The sequence below is a fragment of the Ammospiza nelsoni genome, chromosome 2 (genome assembly GCF_027579445.1).
Source record: "Ammospiza nelsoni isolate bAmmNel1 chromosome 2, bAmmNel1.pri, whole genome shotgun sequence".
Classification (NCBI taxonomy): Eukaryota; Metazoa; Chordata; class Aves; order Passeriformes; family Passerellidae; genus Ammospiza; species Ammospiza nelsoni.
Window position 1 is genome coordinate 49,997,009 of NC_080634.1, and position 21,496 is coordinate 50,018,504.

The 21,496-nt window shown below is 40.7% G+C and overlaps 1 protein-coding gene across 1 annotated transcript in view; it reads right to left on the minus strand.

The window, feature by feature from the left end:
* The window catches only part of LNX2 (ligand of numb-protein X 2), a 59,583-nt gene that overhangs the window by 12,965 nt on the left and 25,122 nt on the right, over positions 1–21,496 (minus strand). The window contains exons 2-5 of the mRNA XM_059466020.1: positions 13,560–14,084; positions 5,540–5,778; positions 3,971–4,170; positions 102–473 (exon numbers count right to left, since the gene is read on the minus strand). Of these exons, the coding sequence (XP_059322003.1) occupies positions 102–473; positions 3,971–4,170; positions 5,540–5,778; positions 13,560–13,960 (1,212 nt within the window). The 5' untranslated portion in view covers positions 13,961–14,084. The remainder of the gene's footprint in view (positions 1–101; positions 474–3,970; positions 4,171–5,539; positions 5,779–13,559; positions 14,085–21,496) is intronic.

The following is a 21,496-nucleotide window of genomic DNA, read 5'->3' on the forward strand; positions in this document are numbered from 1 at the left end:
ACATTGACACAGGCTTTTAGGCCTCTCACAAGCTGTTCTGCCTGGGAACAGACTCTAGAAATAAAGCCAAGCCAGGGGCTCAGGCAGGGAAAGCGAATTACCTGTATGACCTGAGCAGCGAGCTCGGGCGTGCCGTGCTTCAGGTCGTGCCCGTTAATGGCCAGCACGCGGTCGTTGCTGCAGAGCCGGCCGTCCTGGGCGGCCAAGCCCCCTTCCAGGAGGTCGAGGATGAACACCCCCGGCTCGTCCGTCCTGCGCACCAGCTTGATGCCGAGCTGCTCGCTGGAGTCGCGCTTGTGCAGGGTCACCTGGAAGCTGTCCTCGCGCGCGGAGCCCGGCGCGTCGGCATGGCCGTGCGCGCGGCTGCCGAACCGCCGCTCCCGCAGCACCGTCAGCTGCAGCACCGAGCACGGCTGCGACAGCACGGCCCGCGCGTGGTTGTGGGACACGTTGCTGATGTCGAAGCTGTTCACCTGCCAACCACAGCAAAAGAAGTCACAAGGACGTTTTCGCATGTTTAGTTAAGTCCTTCCCAAAGTCAATTCGCTCACTGCAAAACCAGCCTTGGAGCAACCTACATGTCTGACTTTACTAGGCTTCCTCTCTTATCTTCCATTCTTTCCAGCAAACTCACACTGGATGTTCAATCTACAAACTTCTTTTTAGGTTGGAAAAGATCCTCAACATCATCAAGCCCAAGTCTTAATCCAGCACTGCCAACTCCACCACTAAACCACGTCTCCAAGTTCTACATCCACATGCCTTTTAAACATCTCCAGGGATGGTGACTCCACCACTTCCCTGGACAGCCTGCTCCGGTGCTTAATAATCCTTTTGTGAAGAGATTTTTCCTAATACTCAATTTAAGCTTCCCCTAGCAGTATTTTAGGCCTTCACTCAAAAAGGTGACATGTCCCCAGTAGTGAATGCCCTCTGCCATCACAGGCCAAGGTTTTTGCTCTCCTTGTCTCCTACACTTGTCTTCTTTACATTGTTTGTTTTCCCAGACAAGAACATGGCATGTGCTTTCAATTTCAAGCCCAGCATCACTTAAAACTGCAAAATAATAGCTATAAAAAGAATGGATCCAAATCTCTGCAGGAAGCCCGTGTCTTACAATATGCATTACTTCCATAATGTGAAAAAACATTTTTAAAAAACTGAAGTCAAGAATAATGAATTTGGTTCATTAACACAGCAAAAAAATGTAGTTGGACTAATTCTCAAGTCTTAGCATGAACTTAGATTTTTCAAGTAGGCCAGAGCTTCAGACTTATAACCTGTATCACCCAAAATTCAGTTGTAAATGAAAAACAGATTAAACTTTATCTAAAATAAAGAACAGTGTTTGTTATACAGCCCACTCATACAGAGATCAGTAATCTTCAGTCATTTCTTGCACTGTAAAAATAAGAACTGACAGTACAATGAGATTTGGTAGATAAGAGGAGTATGACAAAAATTCAGCACGAAAGCTGTGTTTGTCTTCTTTTGTAAGAAAGGAATCAAAGTTAACATTAGAATTTCATCCTTAGCCTTTTGTGGAGGAACTCCTGCCCCAGAAAGAAGCTATCACCAAACGGTCTATACTGATTGACATGCCTTACCTAAGCCTTTTAATAGTCCCCATTGCAACCTAAGTAAGTAAAACCAAACATGCACCTTCTCACCATCTAACAGTAATATTAAAATTATAAAAATATACAAAGCAATCTATGTACAGCAGCTGCCACATTTACATCACACATCTGAGCTGAGGGGCTCCCAGAAGCCTGTGCTGAGCCACTTGGCTGTGGTAGTTTCTAAGGGTGAAGGAGGACTGCACCCTCCCTGAGACACCTCCAGCCCAAAGCCACTACTGCTGACAGCACCACGAGCTCAGACAGAACCATGGTGGTGTCCTGCTCTGCTACTGCCCTGAGACAGCCTGTAACCTTGGGCAGAGGGAAAACAAGCATAACTAGAAGAAATAACACTTAGAGCTGCCTCCTGCAAAAACCACTAGGGCCCATCCATCAGAGCCCTTAAATTAAATCTATTTTTATGTTTAACTGTAGCTAGCTAAAGTAAATACATAAAATATGTGAGCACTCAAAGGGCACAGAAGAATATATGCAATAAAATGTAATTCTTCTCTCTATAAGGCAGTTTAAAATTTCAGAACAAAACAGCCTTGGCACTTCTTGGGGAAAGAGATTCTCATTAGGACATGCTTCACATGAATTACAGTCACAGTCCAGCACAAAAAAGACAATTTGTAGAGCACTTTGAAATTGTTAGGCACCTATCTGCACCTTGCAGACAACACAAGCTTTTATGTAGCTGTTACTAAATGCTGTTCCCACAGCTCTTAAAAGGGTAATACTTCTTGTTTGACTAGGCAAGAAAATGCTGAGTTTCATCTCACAGCCCTTTCTGGCTCTTTCTTTTAGACCTTTACAGCTCATAAAAGCCCTGGAAAACATTTTCAGAAATATCCCACCAAAGTGTACATGCTGAGCTGCATCTAAGTGCACCTAATTACAGATGGCAGAGATTAGACCTGATCATTTTAATACAACAGCTCAGCACCTGCACAGGCAAATTCAAATAAAGATATTCTATCTCCCCTCAAAATTTAGGTTTTACCCTCTGCATCTCTCCCTTGGCATGAGAGAAGGACTCTCATGGACACCCACTTAGCATCTGACAGCCCCACTGCCAGGCTGTTGATAGGGGAAGACTCACTGCAGCTAGCAAATTCCTATTTACAGTCAATTCACTGCCATTTATGGCTTCGGAAACTGTAACTGACACCTGCCCAAACAGCAGGAATTTCCAAAGCTTCATTGGAACTCAAGCTCCCTATTCTGCCAAACAAGTAGAGCCCTCAGAATAAAAATAAATGAGGCAGCATTCAATCAGTGTCTGCAATTACTTGTTGAAAAGGAAACATCTTGGAAAGCTCTTGGGTTGTTTTCTTGGCCAGCCACTATGCTTACACTCCAAGAGCTGAAAAAGGCACATTTCTCAAAAGGGACTTTATTTTCTGAAGTGCAAACTAATTTTATTCCAAGGGTAACTACTGTTTAAGCTACTTCTATCAGCTTGATTTCAAAACAGTGAAATGAAGAAGGCTTACAATTACATTTGGGTTGATCTTAGGCTGCCAGATCAAAAGCAAACATTTCTACTGAAGTAACTTTGAATTGATGATAATATATTTGTTTCAGGTGGAAGGATTAAAAATAGAAGCTGGGTGACTGTTCTGTTTATGTAGCACTCAGTTACTTTAGTGTTGTATGAAAAACCCCTTCCCCTAATATAAAAACTAAAACTTTAAAATTAATAGAACTTGATTTTTTTCTATTGTCGGTGGTTAATTACTTAAAACCAAAACAAAAATACACAATCAAAACCAACTTACATTTTGTTCATTTTTTTCTTTAAACGCTTAGAGCATCTTGCTTTAAATCCTTCCATTAAAGTCTAACACTGAGTCTTTTATACATAGTGAAAGATGCTGGTCAACTGCCTCAGCTTTTGGAAGACAACGTTAAAATAACAGTTTAGATGAAGGCAGCCTTACAATCCACAAATTGCTTCTTACACAGGACAAGTTATGCCAACTTGCTAGCCAGAAATAACCTTGGGCTCCTTTGGAATGCATGAGTAAAGCTGAAATAAGGACCAAGTCCCACAACATTTAAAAACAGAAAAATAAACTTGTATTTTAAATGTTGACAACAGATGCCAGAGAGGGAAGATAATTCCAGGGACTGGTCTGACAAACAACATAAAGCATGACAGCCAAAAGTGCTAGAACAACACGCTCTGCTCTGAATATTAATTTGCTTTCCAACTGATAATTGCAAAGCTAACATTGACATAACATAGTCTGACAAGGAAAATCTTCCATCTCATTTTAACAAAAATTCTGCAAGGAGTGAACAGAAAGCAAGCAGACAGAATAGGTAATTAGGTTCCATACTTGAAGTATTTGGTCTCCAGCAAGAAGTCTTCCATCTCTGGCAATGATCCCATCTCGATAAACCTCTTGAATGACAATGTTGATCAAAGGTGTTTCATTGCCACCCACTATGCTAATTCCCAATTCAATATAAGGATTGGACCGATGAATTTCAATAGTAGTGATCTCTCCTTCAGGCAAGGTAGGTGGCTGTTGATTTGCTGCCAATTATTTTTAAAAAGAAAGACAATTAATATCTTTTCTATTTCATTCACTTCCAATAAAATAAATCATCAAAATATAATGTAGACCGGCCACAAAGCAGCAGTAAAGACAATATCTTTTCTATTTCATTCACTTCCACAAAGCAGCGGTTTAACAAAAAAACTAAACCAGTGCAAATGGATCAGTTCCACTACTTGTTGAAACCCCTAGCTTGTTAGAAAGCAGCTAGTGACTTAGTAGCATCCATGCTTCCTGAAATGGGGTCATTTGGATTGGAATAGGATATTCTCAACCCTTTGGATCCCATCCTTTATAATCAACTTCATGTCCTGCATTGGGTCACCTGGGGCTTTGCTTTTGGTGATGATGATAAAAATGCATCACTACAGGACACGAAAGAACACAAGCGCACACCGCTGCTCTCCAGGTGAAGAAAAAGGGGAAGTTTATTTTCTGACTCCAGCATTTATAGTTTTCAAAAACTGACAGTGGATTGGAGGGTGACAGTGCCATTTCTCCAATGACACTGGACAAATCAACAGTCCATCAAATTTCTCCTCCTCCATAAAAGAATGCAAAACAGTGAGTTATTTACAGAAAGTGTGTGAGAAAGTTTGTTACAAGAACGTCAACATCAGAAGGCTTAGAAAATCTTAAAAAATGGGGGCGACAATAAAAATATATTTTAAGGGTTAGCCCATAACCTCTTTGTCTTGCAATTGCATGAGGAGCTGCTATTGAGTTATGGGTCAACTGAAGGAGCCCATTTCTGAAGCAAACATGGAAACAACTAAAGAGGAAAAAGGAGAATGCTAAAGGATGGCAAATATAGAGGAGAAGAAAGGGGACAGGACCACCTTTCTCTGTGGTAAGGCTGAGCACTTCCTCTATAAAATCCCAGATGCTAAAGGTGTTACAGCTCATTCAGTGCAGACAAATGCAGGAGTAACTCAGCTGCCTTTTTGCTAAAGTACGAAAGCACTCTGTGTGTGAGAAGGCTGCTGATCCAGTTGGGGGGAAAAACAAATCTCATCTTAGAAAACAACTTTTGTAGTCTTACAGAAACTACACTCCTTCCATCTCACTTGTGAGGCCAGTCCCACTAGCAGATTAACATGAACTACTGCACCCTGACATAATAAATGATGATACAGCACCACAGTAGCTGGCACACACTCGGAGATATTTCTTTTCTTCCTGTGACTTTATCCCAGTTGTAAACTTGCACATAATCAAAATACACTAATATTTCTCCAGAAATTGCAAAAGAAAAGAGCCAAAGATGAAGATGCACATTCAAGCTCTGACACCACAAATGTTTCCACATCTGATAAAAGAGACTTGGGAGGATAAGTGATGACATACTGTCTGCTGCTGTGTTCTCCTCAAAAGGCAGATTGTCGATGCCGGGCTCGTCTGTCCAGGCGGGCAGGGCGGGCGAGGTAAAGCTTGGCTCGGCTGGCACTATTCCCTGATCAGCGTCCGGAGACAAACTGCTGGGCTGCTCCTGCCCACCCACACCACTCTCACCCTCTGCTTCTGCTTGCACCTTGCTCGTTTTCCTTCTCTCCAGAGCAAGTCTCCGATGAGAAGCTCCAGGACACCTGTAAAGACAACACTGATATTATGCTTCAAGCCTGCAGCCCTGTTTGTAGCACAAAATGCCCAAGTATTTTCTTGAGTTAAATCAGTCTTCTTCAAAGCCATAGCTTTAAACACAGCATTAAAAAAATATTAAACACACTGAATATTAAGGCCAAAATATGTTTTAGTGGACAAAACCCAAATACTGCTTTCTTCACAAAACTTCTACTAGGTAGTTTTTTGGCCATGAACTCAATGTGCTGTAACACCTTCTGAATGTGGACTTATTTTGTTATCACACAATGGTTTGTGTTGGAAAGGGCCTTAAAGATCATCTAGTTCCAAGCCCTCTGCCATGGACAGGGACAACTTCCACTAGAAGGTGGATTATGTACATTTTAGTTTCTGGAAAATAACTTGCTGGAAAGATGGTCAAAAAAAATGTACATAAGAAGTCCTGTTCCAAGACATAACTGGAGACCTACTGAAACCATCTTCTTTCCCCTTAGTAAGCCAAAAGAAGTAAGCATCATAGTTTCCTGGGCTTATTCAAAGGAGGAAAGAGATGAAAATTTTCCCTAAATTGCAATCTAACTGTTATAATACCAAAATAAAATTCTGCTTCTCTAGGAGTCTGTATGAGAGGTTTAGCAAAACAGCTCTGTTCATCACTTGTCTCTTGGGCCAATAGAAGGTGTTCTCATCTCCATCCTGTCTCCTGTTTTTTCTTTCTGACTTCTGACATAGGAGGTGCAATTTTTGTTTCCCTTATGCAACAGTATTTGATGCTTTTCACTACAAACTCAGTTTTTTAAGTTTCCATTACTCTTAATGCAATTTTTTTTTTTGCTTATGTTTAAAAGCCTACAATAGTTCATTGCAAAAAAGGGCTGCAATGTTGCAAATTTATGGAAAGCCTTCATTTATCAAATCATCTTGCATTTATGTGCACATAATTAGACGTGGACACCAATCTTACATCTGTCTCAGGGACAGTTTTGCCAGTGTCTAATAAATCACATCTTATAGAATTTGACGTCCTTAAAGTTCCTGCTTCTGAAGCCACTGACCACCCAAAAATGCTCATACTGCTACTGATACTGTAGCAGTGTCAGAAAAAAAGGAACCACATTCTTGGAACGATTCAGCATTTGGGAACCTTGCAGATTGCTATAACCAAAGAAGAATTTATTTATTCTTGCAAGAGAAGAAATGTGTTAACAGAATAAAAGACAGTAGAAGCCTAATGACATCCTAATTTATTAAAGCAGAATGTTTTGAGAATCACAATTCTATTCTGACATTCTGTAAAAGTAATTTGGTAATTATATTGTTAAGACTGCTTCAGCACGGATTTTTAAGTTTTCAAATAACCAAGATCCAAATAACATTGATAAAGCTTTTGTGACCCCCCAGCCATGTTATACATACATAACATTAGATATACATATCTATATATATATGAAAATATATATTTTTTTTAATTATATACATAGAATGATAGAGTGGCTGTGGTTGGAAGGGATCTTAGAGATCGTGTAATTTAAACCCCATGCCATGGGCAGGGAACACCTTCTACTAGACCAGGTTGCTCAGGGCGCCATCCTGCCTGGCCTTAAACACCTTTAGTGATGGGGCATCCACAGCTTTTCCAGGAAACTTCTTCCAGTGCCTCACCACCTCTATGGTACAGAATTTCATCCTATTATTTAACCTAAATCTATCCTTTTTCTGTTTAAAGCTATTTCCCTTAGCCTATCACTACATGCCCTTACAAAAAATCCCTCTCCAGCTCTTATATCCCTTTTAGATACTGAAAGGTATCTAAAGGCTATAAGGCTTCCCCAGAGGAGTTCACCATGTGTTCTCCCCTTGTCTCATGTCCCCCTTTGCGTTCTCCATGTTTAGAAGAGTAGAAAAAGGTAACCCAAATATGCCCTGAAATATGCACAAAAACATACATTAGAGACAGTTCATATTATGACATGACGCATTTTAGAAATAATTCCTTGGGGCTTTTCCCAAAGCAACTGCTGGTCATTTTCTTCTTCAAAGTTAAGAAAGTGTAAGCACCAAAGATGAAAATTTTTTGAAAGGTTTTGCTTTGTGAAAACGTTTCTCTTATTTTAAAGATGGAACATAACCCTATTTCTTGGCTTTGCCCAGACAGTATTTACTACAGAAAATCACTGGTATAGTGGGACAGATCAGCCAATATATCTGTCTGGTGGCCAGAGACACACAATTACATGTGAAAATCAGCAGGAAATTTCTATCATTGATCATTTCACAATGCAAACCTCAAAACAATGGCCCCAAGAGATCAAGAAAAGGAAAGATGCTATCACTTCCCTCAGTATTTCTAATATAATTTAACTTGATGGGTTAGCTTCATGGTTCCTCAAATCTTAACGCGGGCAACAGGGAAAAAAAAGGAACAATCTCCAACATCACTCACTTCTGCAGCAACACAGCAAGGGGTAAATGCTCTTGCAGAGAAAACCTTTTGTCTGCTGGGAGCTCTGACAGACATGCTCTCCCACAGTGATTCTCCAGAATTTAGGACAAAACCACCCCAAGCTGTGTGTCCTTGCTGTCCCTGAACTGCTGTGCTACAGAAGTGGTGATTTCTCAGCAAAGAGGTAAATGAACAGCTGAAAACCAACACTGCCACAGAACCATGCTTCAATCCCTCTGAGCCTGACAGCAGAGTCCAGCCTTACTGGACTACTTGTGTGAGCCAGACACTTCCTTAGGTATCTCCTACAAACCACTGCACTGTTGCTGACTCTGACTCAGCCATCTCACAAGGCCTGAGGAGCCCAAAGGACCTGCACGAGGTGGCAAAGCACACCTTAAGAGTTTTGGGCTTTTTTAAGCTGTGTCAAACCAGGACAGCACAAAACTCATCCCTGGAAGTGTCCTATTTCTATCAAAGCCTCCTAAACCAGTGCCAGGTCCTCCTCCACCCTCCCTCACACAGCACATTCTCCCATCATTACCTGGCAGCTGATGAAAGTCATCACACAAAATACAAATAGATTTGAGGTTTATTTTGGCCAATGATGTTTAATTATAATTTCAAAACCTAGTACCAAGAAATCTAAACAGCACACCTACTCAGTTCAGTGGAATCCCTTTTGTGCAGCACTGTATGAGGCAAAAAAGGGCAAAACCCCACAGACTTCCCCCCCAATTAACCAGTAATTGTAATAGACTCTGAATTTCAGTCTAGTACAGTGCAACTGCATTGCCAGGAAAGTAGCAGTCTAGTGGAGACATTAATTCATGGGATGCCAGCTCCTAGGTCTTTAAACACAGCTTGCCACCTACCAAGCAGCAAAGCCTTGTATTGGTACTCAAGCACATCTATACGGAGATTTTTTCTTTCCACTTGCAACATAAAAAGATATTTGTTTGCAGTAAGAATGTATTATTCACAAACAGCAAAACCATACAGCAGTTGTAACATTTAAGTGCCAATAAATCTCCAGAGGTGCACACTTTCACTAACACCAAATATGTGGGATAAAGAGCATTTTGGACTAAATCTTGTAACATGTTATGGACAAAGATGGGCATCTCGTGATCGAAACAAGCTTTAAAGATAGGATTCCTTTACTCATAAAAACATCTCATAAAACAAATTGCATAAATAAGGGCTGAATTCAAACTTAGAGAAATGGTATTTCATACCTACCTATAAAGCCAGAACATCTTGTCTAGGAGCAAAAACAAAGGGAGGACTATTTTAAGAATTTTTAGAAATTCTTTAATTTCTTTAATGAATCAAGGTGCTCAAGAGCAAGATTCAAACTCAAACTATTCTGTGATAGTACAACTACCCAGCTGAAGCAACAGAGTGATGTTACTTAATGGGAAGATTGAAGGGCAGTTATTCTAGCAATGTGAAATCAGCTTCTGCTTATATTCAGCTTCTTCCTCTACCCTCCTCAGTACCAGCTTCTGCTCAGTTCTGGACGGTAACAAAGTATAGCTTTTACCTTCAATTTTTCTTAATTCATATCAGAGAGAGAAGAAAAATGGATCTTTTTGTGTGGTGGGTTTTTGTTGTGGTTTTTTTACAGCCAAGTCTGCTGGATTTCTCATTTAAAAGCTGACTTCTTGGAACATAGCAGCAATCCCTCTCTGCTGATGAAAAGAGCTTTCATACAAAATTAAGATGTAGTTTACAGGGTATTTCTGAGAAATAACAGCAGGAGCTTGAAAAACACATTTGCTCACTGACTACTGAAAAGAAAGAATTCATTGTAACCTATGCCATCAGCTTCTGCCCAGTCTAGAGGTTTGATAAAAGCAAACACACTAAATAACTTCAAACCAGCTGCACTAAATCATTTCCCAAGCAGGAGCTGTATTTAAGCAAAGAAGCAATCCAAGTGCCTTTGCTATTGCTCATAAAACTTTGCCAGCAAAGTGACCTTAAGCAGTAATTCTGGTAAGATTTACAGCTGCAATTCGAAGTAAAACCCAATGTGGCTTTGGAAAGTTAAGTGTCTGGGTCTTAGTTTCTTTTTTGACAGGAAAAAAGAAAAAAAAAAAAGAAAAAAAAAAGCGGGGAAAATGAGGCACCAGGAGTTATCTATGTTTGGGAATCAGAGAAGACTAAGCCAAAATAAGAGTGGTTTTGTTGCATAATTCTCTCTCCCAGCCAACAATGTGAGAAGCTTACAAGGAGTCAAGCGGCTTCAGAGCACAGGACAACCAGAGAGAGATTGTTTGCCTTTCCAGCAATGGCTAGAGTCCATATGGCATGTAAAGACTATGAATTTGTTGCCTATCCACTTATTCAAAAGAGGGTTAAATCCCATAGATCCCCTTCACTTCTGGTGCTCTGAAGTGCCAGGCACAGACAGTGCCTGCAGCTAACATGGGAGAGCGTGGGAAGAACAGGGCTCACCAGCACTGTCATAAACACCAAAATAACCGGGATTTTGAATGATGAAGCTCTGTATATTTACAACTTGTCTTCCCATGGATTTTGTTACTCTAAATCCATATATTAAGCATGCTGAGCGACACCCAGTGAATAGCTCAATTGTTTCTTCAATTCCAAAAAAATGCAATCCCATATAAAGGTCAAACTTAATTTGACATAAAATTATCTGCAATGTTACCCAGTTGGAAAAATGTCTTCATCCAAATTGGTACCTTAAGCTACCATAGGGAAATACTGGAGGCAACAGCTAAAGCCCAACTAAAAAGCAATAAATACAATACTCAACCCTCTCATTATAATACAATAGACTTCTTTCACTTCTGAATAACCCAGAAGAATTAACTCAATTAAAATCATACACAGAAAATCTCATTAACTTTTTGTCAGATTTTCTTCTCATAAATATACCTTTCATATTTAGAAATCACAGAAACATAGTATTAACTAGGTTGGAAGAAACTTTTGGGACCATAGAGTCTAATCCATGACAAAACATCACCATGTCAACTAGACCATGGCATTGAGTGCCACATCCAGTCTTTCCTTAAACAACTCCAGGGAATGAAAGTGACACTTATTTTACCAAACACTAGCAAATTTTCTATACCAAGTGACTGAAAAACAATACATGACTCATATGGTTCTTCCCTTTAAATCATATTATATGCACTGTGTTTAACTTTAAAAACCAAGTTTGCAAGGAATGTAATGAAACTCAAGAGTTTGAGAAATCAAGAATATTTTTTTTGTGCAATGAGGTATCACGGAGTGCAATTAGTGACTGTGAAGTAATCAGGTTTGTGTCTCATGCCTCTCATCTCATTGTGGGAGCATATTACAGTAATTCTCCTTACACTCTGAGGCACCTGGTGAATACAATGACATTTTCTTCCAGCTTTTATGCTCAAATGAAGCTAATAAAAAACCACTGGAAAACCCTAGTGTGAAGGTTTTTAGACAGTGAAAATTAACCAACCATACTGCTTTCTTCAGAAACGCAAACCATCTCATGTAAAGGCTTTTTGTGACTGGTTTATATTAATCAAAGCTGACAATTAAAACAATACTGAATTTTGTATTTCTTTCCTAAATGTAATGATCAGTAGTAGAAGTTTACTGGATTCATTAATCCATATAGAATTAAATTCGAACTATGCAGTTGCTGCCATCATTTATGCCAGCAATGGTAATTTATAGGTGGTTCAGATGTTTGCAAATAAACTTAATTGAAAACTGTAAATCACCATATATTCAAAATGCGTATCAGCCAAGATAACCAAGAGAACAGAAGGAACTGAAAATGAGCAGCCTTCTGCAACTGAAAGCTTTTTCCAGCCGACAAACAGAAAAAGCTTGTGACTCAGCTCACTTGAATTCCATAATAACCTTGTGCATGAAGTAAATGGATTTTTTATGTGTACTTAAAAAGTACATACATAGTGTTCTATGTACAAATAAATTGTATGACCCCGTTCTAAACAGCTCTAATATCATTCAAAACTATGTCAGCTAAGGAAAAAGGACTGAAAAGGTGAGGGATATGACAGTGGGAAAGCAGAAGATGAATTAGATATTTAGCAGTAGTCTTGATAGCATTTTGCCTTTTATTAAAATAGAATCAGTTAAATTTTGCCTTTTAATAAAACAATCATAAAACAGTTAGGCCTCCTCAACACCCTCAAGTCATCGTATAGATCAGAAACTACTCACCACAAGCAAGTGCTTAAACTAACATGGAAGCTATAGGGAGAATTTACAAAAAAGAAGATGATAAAAACCTAGAGAGAAAGGCTCCTAATTGGCCCCTGTGCCTCCCTGACATGGACACCATACTACCACAACCAAAACCAGCCAGGCAGCTCCACACTCACCACAGTCCACAGGGGTGCGGCATGCTCTGCACGCCCACAGTCCTCCCAGCCTCTGAATCCCCAGAAGCCTTCAGGATGTGTGGAAAAAGGAAGAGGGCACGCTGGAAATATGAGTGTGAACAAATAGTTGCCAAGGCAGGGGTCTCTGCCCTTTTCCCCTTCTTGGCAGAGCACTTGCCTGCAGGCACACCTGCACCACACACACTCTCCCAATCTCCTCTGCAACACCACTCTCCATGCAAAGATGGTCCGCAAGAGTCTCCAAAGGTACAAAGACCAAGACTTGGAAACAAGTCCATGGAGCAGGTCCATGCACCTCTCAAATGAACCTGTCTGGGTGGTCACCAGTGTCCCTGGACTGGACTGAGGGCAGGCAGAGAAGGTCTATCAATCCTGAGAGATACCATGTCCATCTGCCTACCTCAAAGCAGAATCAATTCTGATGTTACTGCTCCTGATGAAAGTTTGTTTAATGTGTTCATAAACACTTCTAAAAATGGGGAATGGACACCTGCTCCCTAACCAAGCTATGCTGGTGCCAGACTGTTATAAAGCTTTTCCCCCTAAAATCTGAACTCAATCTCCTTTGTTCCTACTGAAGACAGTTTGCACATTTCTAATTTTCCCACTCCCTCAGCCTTTTTCCCTCTACTGTAAACAACTGCCACAGTATTTTATTTTTTTGATAGATAATTTTCTTCAGACCTCTAATGATCCACGTCATTGTCCCCATGGCTACCACCAAGCAGTCTTCACTATTTTCTGGTGTGGTGCACGAAAAAGGGGTAATCCAGTGCATTGCTGTGCACAGCTACAGACTGACTGACCCATTTTCTAGGGTCTTCTGCTGTGAATTTAAAAGCCACCAACAACTCTCTCCCCCTCTCCTGCCCACAATTTCTACTGCTACACAAACTGGCCACAAAGAAGCGTGTAGGGAAAGTGCAACACAAGCACCTGCAGCGCTCACCTGTTTTTAAGATGTGCCGCGAGGTCACATCGCTGCATCACTTCCTGACACACAGAAGAGAAGGGGCACAAAACAGAAAGCTTGTCTAACAGTTTATGAACAAGGATGCTGGATTTTTTACAGAGTTTAAAATGGAGTCTTTTTCGATCCAGTGGGCAGAAATCCTTCTCCTGCAGAAAGTTCCTTAGGCACTTGTAGCAGAAGGTGTGTCCACAGGGAGTGTCCAATGGCTGCAACAAGGGCTGAAGGCAAATGTGGCACACCAAATCATCATCCACTTCGTTCTGGTAGTTGTAGAGATGGTTCTCCCTTGTCCAGTGCTGCTGGCCACACTCAAAGCACAGAGGGTTCAAAGAGGCATTCTGCTCCACTGCAGCCATGTCGTCACCTGCAGTCCCCATTTTACAGCTAAGAAGGCTGACAGATCCTTCTCCTCTTCCTTCTCATAGGATGGGGATGCTCATGTAAAGCTCACAGAGCAACAACTTCTTCCAGGGTTACTTATATATGCTCTTCAGTAATTTTCTGCAACAAATAAAGAAATAGAAATTATTCATTTTGCAGGAAATATGGAAGTTCTCTTCAAAACATTTGATTCTGGATTTCCCAAAATACAACAACAAGACAGATCAGGGGAATATTTCTGTTTTCTGTAAGTTTGTCAAAGAAAAGAACAACAACGAAAAATCTACAAATACGAATCCTTTTACAACACAAAACATTTTATGGCTTCATAAGAGCTGGTGCAGTGCAGTGTCTTCACCTGCAAGATGACCATTTTATGACAGCAAGGACACCACATTATGCATTGTCACACTGGAAGCATGCAATTAGCATTTGGCAAAAAAATACCCTATTGTGGAATGATGGTCATATGATCAAATAATTGTGTTCTTTAGTATGAGATAACATTTTTAATCTGGTCCTACTCTGTTTTCTGGATTTTGACTATACAGATTATTAGGTTATTAGTAATGTTCTAAATACACTGCACTGAAAAAAACAGCAAACAGCTTAGCCCAGTTCATTCCATTAGTAATATTGCAAATATTGCAAACCTTACTTCTAGGTTTCCTCTGTGGATTGCTACACAGTAAGAAGGACAGATTCTATCCAGTATGCCCCATCTGATTTAGTACAGAGGCCAATAATAAAAATATGGAATACTAATCATATGAAACTACTGGCTTCAAACAACTTACTTGTTTTGCTTTTTACCTAACAAAGTTATAGCACACTGAGTGTGGCAAGAAAAGACTCTAGGTCTGTCACCATGGGATTTATTTTCTAAACTTTTTATGTTATTAAACTTTGCCCCTCTTAAAATAGCTGCTTGGGCAGGAAGTTGTGCAGCCATCAGTGTGCAATTTCAAACACTAAATCCTTATCCCTCCCAACCTTATTTACCCTTCTCTCCCTTACAGAATCACACTGCTTGACGCACATACCATGATGATTTAGAAAATAAAAGAGATTTTCTCACAGTCTTAAGGTACTTCCATATTTGTTAGTTTTGGTAAATGTTCTTACTTGTGGGGGGATAAAAAAATCAAATTAGAGCAATGCTTATCTTGTACCTAAATTCTTTACTGCAATTCAGCAAGCAACACTCAGGACAGAGACTGTTTTCTAGCAAAGTAGTAGAAAAGATAGAGAAAAATGAAAACCAGCAGTCTAGGGGTATCAGCCCATCATCTTTATTTCTGACTGCTGAAATGTAGTTCTAAACAAATTCTAAAGTTCATGTCGAACACACACATTTCCTCATGTCTTACTTTTTACGAGATTCTCTATTTTGATTTTTGCCCCTTAACCTCACACAGCCGAGCACAAGACTTAGAGCACATTTTACAAGGATTATTATATCCTTTGACGTAAAAAGGATTAAATAGTAATTTGTAATCCAGGCTTCTATTCTGCCATGGAAATTGATGCTCATCGTTGCCCTGTCTTGTAATAGATAATGTGCACCTTCTGGAAAGGATTTCACAAGGGAAGAGCATAGCAGCTCTTTGTTGCTGGAGACTAAGAATGCAAAATGAGACCCCAAAAGAGATTAGTCAAAAAACAGTCTTAAATATATTATGTAAGAGCTCAAAGATTGGAGAGCAGATAAGGAGAGCAGCGCATGGGGCCCTTGTGCTCAGACCAGAGCTCTCTCTCGCTGCATTCATGCTGCTGGATTAACGCAGAAGGGATGAGACCCATCTAATGGCTGGTCTTTATGTAATGCAAAATAAACCAGATAAATGTTCTAGAAAAACACAGCACTGAATTGTGACTTTACCAAATTACTTTGTCAGTCAAGGCAGGGGAGGAATACACAGCACAAGTTGTATTGAACTTGGGGGTACCTGCAACACCAACAGGCCCTGCACAGCAAAGTGACATACAGAACAGGCAGCAAAAACCACTGTACGTGTGCTGCCCAAAGTGTAGACCTGTACCTACTACTGACTACAACCAAGACTCTTCCTCCTTCTCCAACCAACCAAAAACCCAAGAAAGAACCAAGTCCTGATATGCAGAATCACAAAATATTCTGAGTTGGAAGGGATCCATCAGGATCATCAAGTTCAACTCCTGGCCCTGCACAGGACACCCCAAGAGTCACACCATGTGCCTGAGAGCATTTGCCCAAAGCATTCTTGAACTCTGTAAGCCTTGATGCTGTGATCATTTCCCTGGGGATACCACTGTAGTGCTCATTCATCCTCTGGGTGAGAAACTTTTTTGATATCCAACCTAAACATCCCCTGTCTCCGCTTCATGCTGTTTCCTTGAGTCCTGTGGATATTGGTACTTGCCCCTCCACTTCCCACCATGAGCATGTCGACGACCATCATTGAGGCTATGAAAAAACCCAACATCATTCTGTGCACTACTGTAATGGAGATCCAGTCAGGAATCCTGAGTGTGACCATCCCAAATTGATCTCCTTGAAGGCTTCTAGAATTTCTATCCCTTGAAGTCCATGTAACTCACATGGCAGTCTGTGACACAGCACGAGTCAGCGCCATACAGTAAATATGCCCATGAGACAGTTTGACATCTATAACTGGCTCTGATCAAACAAATCTGCACCTCTCTTTCAGGACGTTGAAATTAATCCTTTTTTGTGTTAAAAATTTTAACAAGTTCCTTTAAATTTTGAACAAAATGTAAAATCAGAGAAGAGCAACCAGGCATTCACTGCCATGTAAAAAATTACAATCGCAAGCCTTCTGTCTTAGGAAAGGTATACCCAGAGACAGGCTCTGTTTACTGTAATCACAAGAGCTTGACACAGGCAGTCACTCCATTGCCACCACTGCAGGAGGTGAGCAGACACACCTGTTCCTATGGCTGACCCATCCCCTGAATGGGTCTGAATGCTGCTGGTGCAGGGACAAACCCAGGATGTGCTTTGCTGCAGAGGGCCGGAGACAGGCTCTTCCTGGGCAGCTGACATTGCCTCAGTGCTGCCACTGCCCTGGTAACTCAAATCATCAATAAATGCCATATAAGCTACGCCCACCACCCCTTCTGCAGCTAATGTGACCACCCTTCCACACCTCTCTGCCAGCAGAGCTGTGGAAGAAAGGGATAGTGCATTACAGAATGAAGATTCAGAAGAAAAGAAAAATCTCACTGCCACCACAAAGAAAACCCTAAACCAACAAAAATAAATACCTAAATAAAGACACCACCACCACCTGAAAAAAAAGAAATTAAAAAAAAAAATCAAGATTTCTTTACTTTCACATCGCTGTGCTCTACTTGGGGCAAGCCCATTCCCTGACTGAGGAAACAATCACCATGATTTTTATTGATCATATACTGTAGCTGCCTAATTATTGACCTCAAGACAGTTTACCATCTGTTCCCAGTGCAAAATGTCAGTTTATTTACAAAGCTCACAAACACAGAGTTTGTGGTCTGAGCAACAGCTGGGATGACAGGTCAGGTCTAAATTTCCCTGATGTAAAGCACTATATCCCTGAAATCCACAATACCAGAGCACTGCCATTTATAATACCCTACTTCAACCCTCTTTCTGCATCCCTTATATTATTTTCTCTGTCTCCTATCACAGCAGATAACCAGCTCCACAGGATGATAACAGCCCAGGAAAGCTGCAAACAGGAAAAATAACCAGAATTATAAAAAATATGAAGTGGGTAAAAGAGCCAGCCAGGCCTGTTATTCAAGTCATATAATTCCCTAGAAAATAATTTTCCCAGGACTTCATTAAAACAGTCAAATAGTGCAGGTGCTGCCCTGCTTTCAGTTTTGAATTACAATCCACTTGGGAACTGGGCAAGACTGGACACCCAACTGCAAATTTTATGTGCAAATTTTTATTTTAGTTTTTTAAGTGGAGTTGGCACAAGAGTGATTTTAGACTGAAAAGGACAGCCTTATCCTTAGGTTTCCTCTTGTTCTCATTTATTGATGCAACGAACATTCTCTGGAGAAGCTCAACACATTTTTACAAAAGCATTAGATGTCAGGCTTTATACCTACATCAGATTTCATAATATTATTCCTTCTGTCTGAAGGGTGGTATTAAAAAAAAAAGAAAATCACAAGCAAACTGGAACTAGCAGTAAGTTAACCTTTCAGCTGTAGTTGTCTTTACATAAGTCACAAATAGTTAACACTAGTTCCAGTTTGAAGTTAATGGAAACATGTATTTTGCAATTAATGCTCTCAGAGATTTAAGCAATCTATTTCTAAATTATCTTATTAAAATCCTAGAGATTTACAGCCCATTAACTGACTGATCAAAATTTTACCTAAAACCCAAGTATACCCCAGAAGTAAGCAACTATGCAAAATATCCATCTTAACAATTAATCTCTTTTAAAATGACCTTTAATACATCCCAATTTTTTATTTTGTTTACAACTGCCTATGCAATTTTCTCAAGCAAAAGCAAATGTCAAAAGAACACCCTGAGATGAATGACACCTCTGTTTCTTTGGAGGACTCTATTGTCTCTGGCTGTATCTCTCCATCTGTATCCCAAAATGGCTGTGATGCAAATCTCAGTTCTGCACCTCTAACCAGAACTCTCTAACCAGGGGGATGCATTTGCACTGAGATCTATCTAACCACTAAATCAATGATTAATTTCTTCTGTGTAATCTAAACCAGCAGCAAGTGAAAAACTGTCCACCTGTATTTTCCCTTTGATTAAAGGCCACTGGGTATTGGTTGCTTCTTCTCTTCATCTCAGAGGAGATGAGATCCCAAAATTTTGCTTCAGGAATCACAGGCACACCTCAGTATATAACCCTTCATTATTCCTCTCCAGTGTGGCAAGGGAGCATATGGAAAAAATTGTAACAGCTATTCAGAAGATTTCATGTGACCCTAAATTCAGGCAGTCCTGGCCTGGCAGATTTGACCTTGAGGGGTAATATCTAACACACACTAATCAATAACTCTGAACAACAGCACAGTCATCCATCTTGGATTTCAGGAAAGGCTGGCTTAATTTTAAAATGTCACAGGATTTCCACAATCTGTTCTCCATGGACAATAGGCCCTGATTGCCTAAGCTAGCTAAGAAGGGTCTCATAATTTTCAAATTCCCCTGCTTTATTCAAATGCCATGGCTGTGAACAGGATCTCTGAGCAGTCAGGAGTGTTTGACATAAGCCCCAGGAAAGAAAAACTAGACAGTGGTTAAACCCATTGCTTAAAACCACATCATAACATTAATTAAACATTAGTTCTTAGTTCCCAGTGCAGTATTCTTCACAGGAATTACAGCATCAGGCTGATGACTTGTAACGGTTCTCAAAGCAGACCCTAGCTTAAGTGAAAGAATAAAAGACACAAGAAATTAATAAAAAAACATAATGAGAATAAAAAGCTAGCAAACATCACTATAGGGGAAAAGTGCTATTTCCCATCTCCCAATAAGCATGACCCAGCTCATTAGATACAATCTCTGCTTTAATATTAAAGCCATATAGAAAACAAGTGAAGTAGTACTAGCAACATGTATTGACTTAACAAAATCCACATAAATTATACCAATATCCAAAGGCTGCACTGCCTTCAAACACCAGACCCCAATTCAATACCTGTCCAAGTTTATGAGGCAATAATCCTGTTAGACTCCTCCTCTTTTGAAAATGCAAACAAATTAAAGTTATGACAAAACATGGCACCTGGCAGCTCCGAGTCAAAAATCTACAAGAGATGGACCTGGCACAGCAATTTCTGCTATCGCTGCAGCCCCATATGCCAATTACCCAACACACCTATTTTTTGTGCAGATGAGCAACCTCTTCCATGTTTTTAAGTTGTTCAGCAGAATGACTGGAATTTTTATATGCAAACTAAATAATATTGTGCCTGAATGGTGACTTTGTTTCACTGAACCACAAGCAGGCAACGCTGGGCTTGCAGTAAAACCATCTCTCCAGGGATTATTTTTTGCCTCTGTGTTAGTCTTTTTGTTCCATCAAAGGAATGCCCTCACAGACAAGGAGTCATCCTTACACCAGATGTTGATGTGGCACCATCACTGCAAAGGCAAGAGGTCACAGGTGATGATTGTCCTTCCCTGCCCCAGGGGTGAGGATTTTTATATGCAATTCCTCAAAAAAAAAGTGCACACAAACTCCCTTGCTGGGTATTTTCACAGTCCAGCATTTTTCAAGGATGAGACATGAAACCCTGGTTAAATCTGACAAATAAGGAGCATTTGGGAAAATTAACAGGACTCTAAGTTGTGTTTTGTATTTGTGGAGCGCTGCGTTTCCGTGGCAACTGGGGGCTACGGGCTTTAATTACCATCACAGCGTTAAGGGTCCCTGCTGCACAGGGGCGTGAGATGCTGCCAGGCTGCGGGACCACAGGAGCACTGCCTGTGCTCCCCTCTGCCCCACAGCCACCTGCAGAGCTCCAGGGGACCTCAGCTACCAAAGACACGTCTGGAAGGGGGAAACCGAGGGGCAGCACAAGACTGACCATCCTTAGGAGAGATGACGGATAACACCCACCTCCCAAAACCACCACCTCAAAGCCAGGGCTGCTCGACATCAGGGGATGACCGGATGAAAGCAGGACTCGGTGCCCAGAGATAAAACAAGTGGGCAGAAGGTTTTGCTCAAACAGGCAAAAATCCTGCTGCAGCCATCTTCTATGGCACAAATGGAACGGCTTCTATTTTGGGACCAGGAGATTAAAATAGCTTTACTTTAGTCAAATTGGTCTCAAATGAGGCAGGAAAGATAAGGACTGTGACTCTACGGAGGTTCCTACAATGAAATACCCATTCTTTACAGAAAATACAGAGCTATATCCAATAAATCATCTCAGCATAGAAGAAAAGGAGACGAGTATGAATCTCAAACAAAGATACAGCTACACATCTACAGACTAAATTTTGCATAGTCCTACTGAACAAGAGCAACACTGAAAAAGGAGGAAATATGACACACAAGCCAAGCTAGATTAGAGCCACCCAGGTTTGGATGGCTAGTCAGATGTTCTGGTCTGCAGGGAGCACAAACACTATGAAAGAACTTGAACTTGCACCGTCTCTTCAGCAGGCACTGCTACCCACCCTATAAAAGTGTTGCTCAAGTATTTGCCTTTCCCTGCCGTCATGCTTCGTAAGACAAAAGGTAGGAGCTCATTTTACAGTTTGCAAGATCTATTTTCTGTACGTACACTAAATGTTCTGTTAAGTGGAAAGTGAAGTGCCTGCTTCTGGGGGCTAACCCCGCTTTGTGTCAGAAATCACCCCATGCTAGGAACCACACAGGACAAGCACCTGGGGAGTTAAGGATGCTCCCAGGACTCTCAACAATAGAGCAGATTTTAGGCCTAAGTGCATTAAAAAAACCTAGAAGAACCTTACGAGTACCTAAACTTGTTTCTGGATTTTTGCAGCAGTGAAAAAGTAAATATAAAGAAACATAATTAAATAGAAG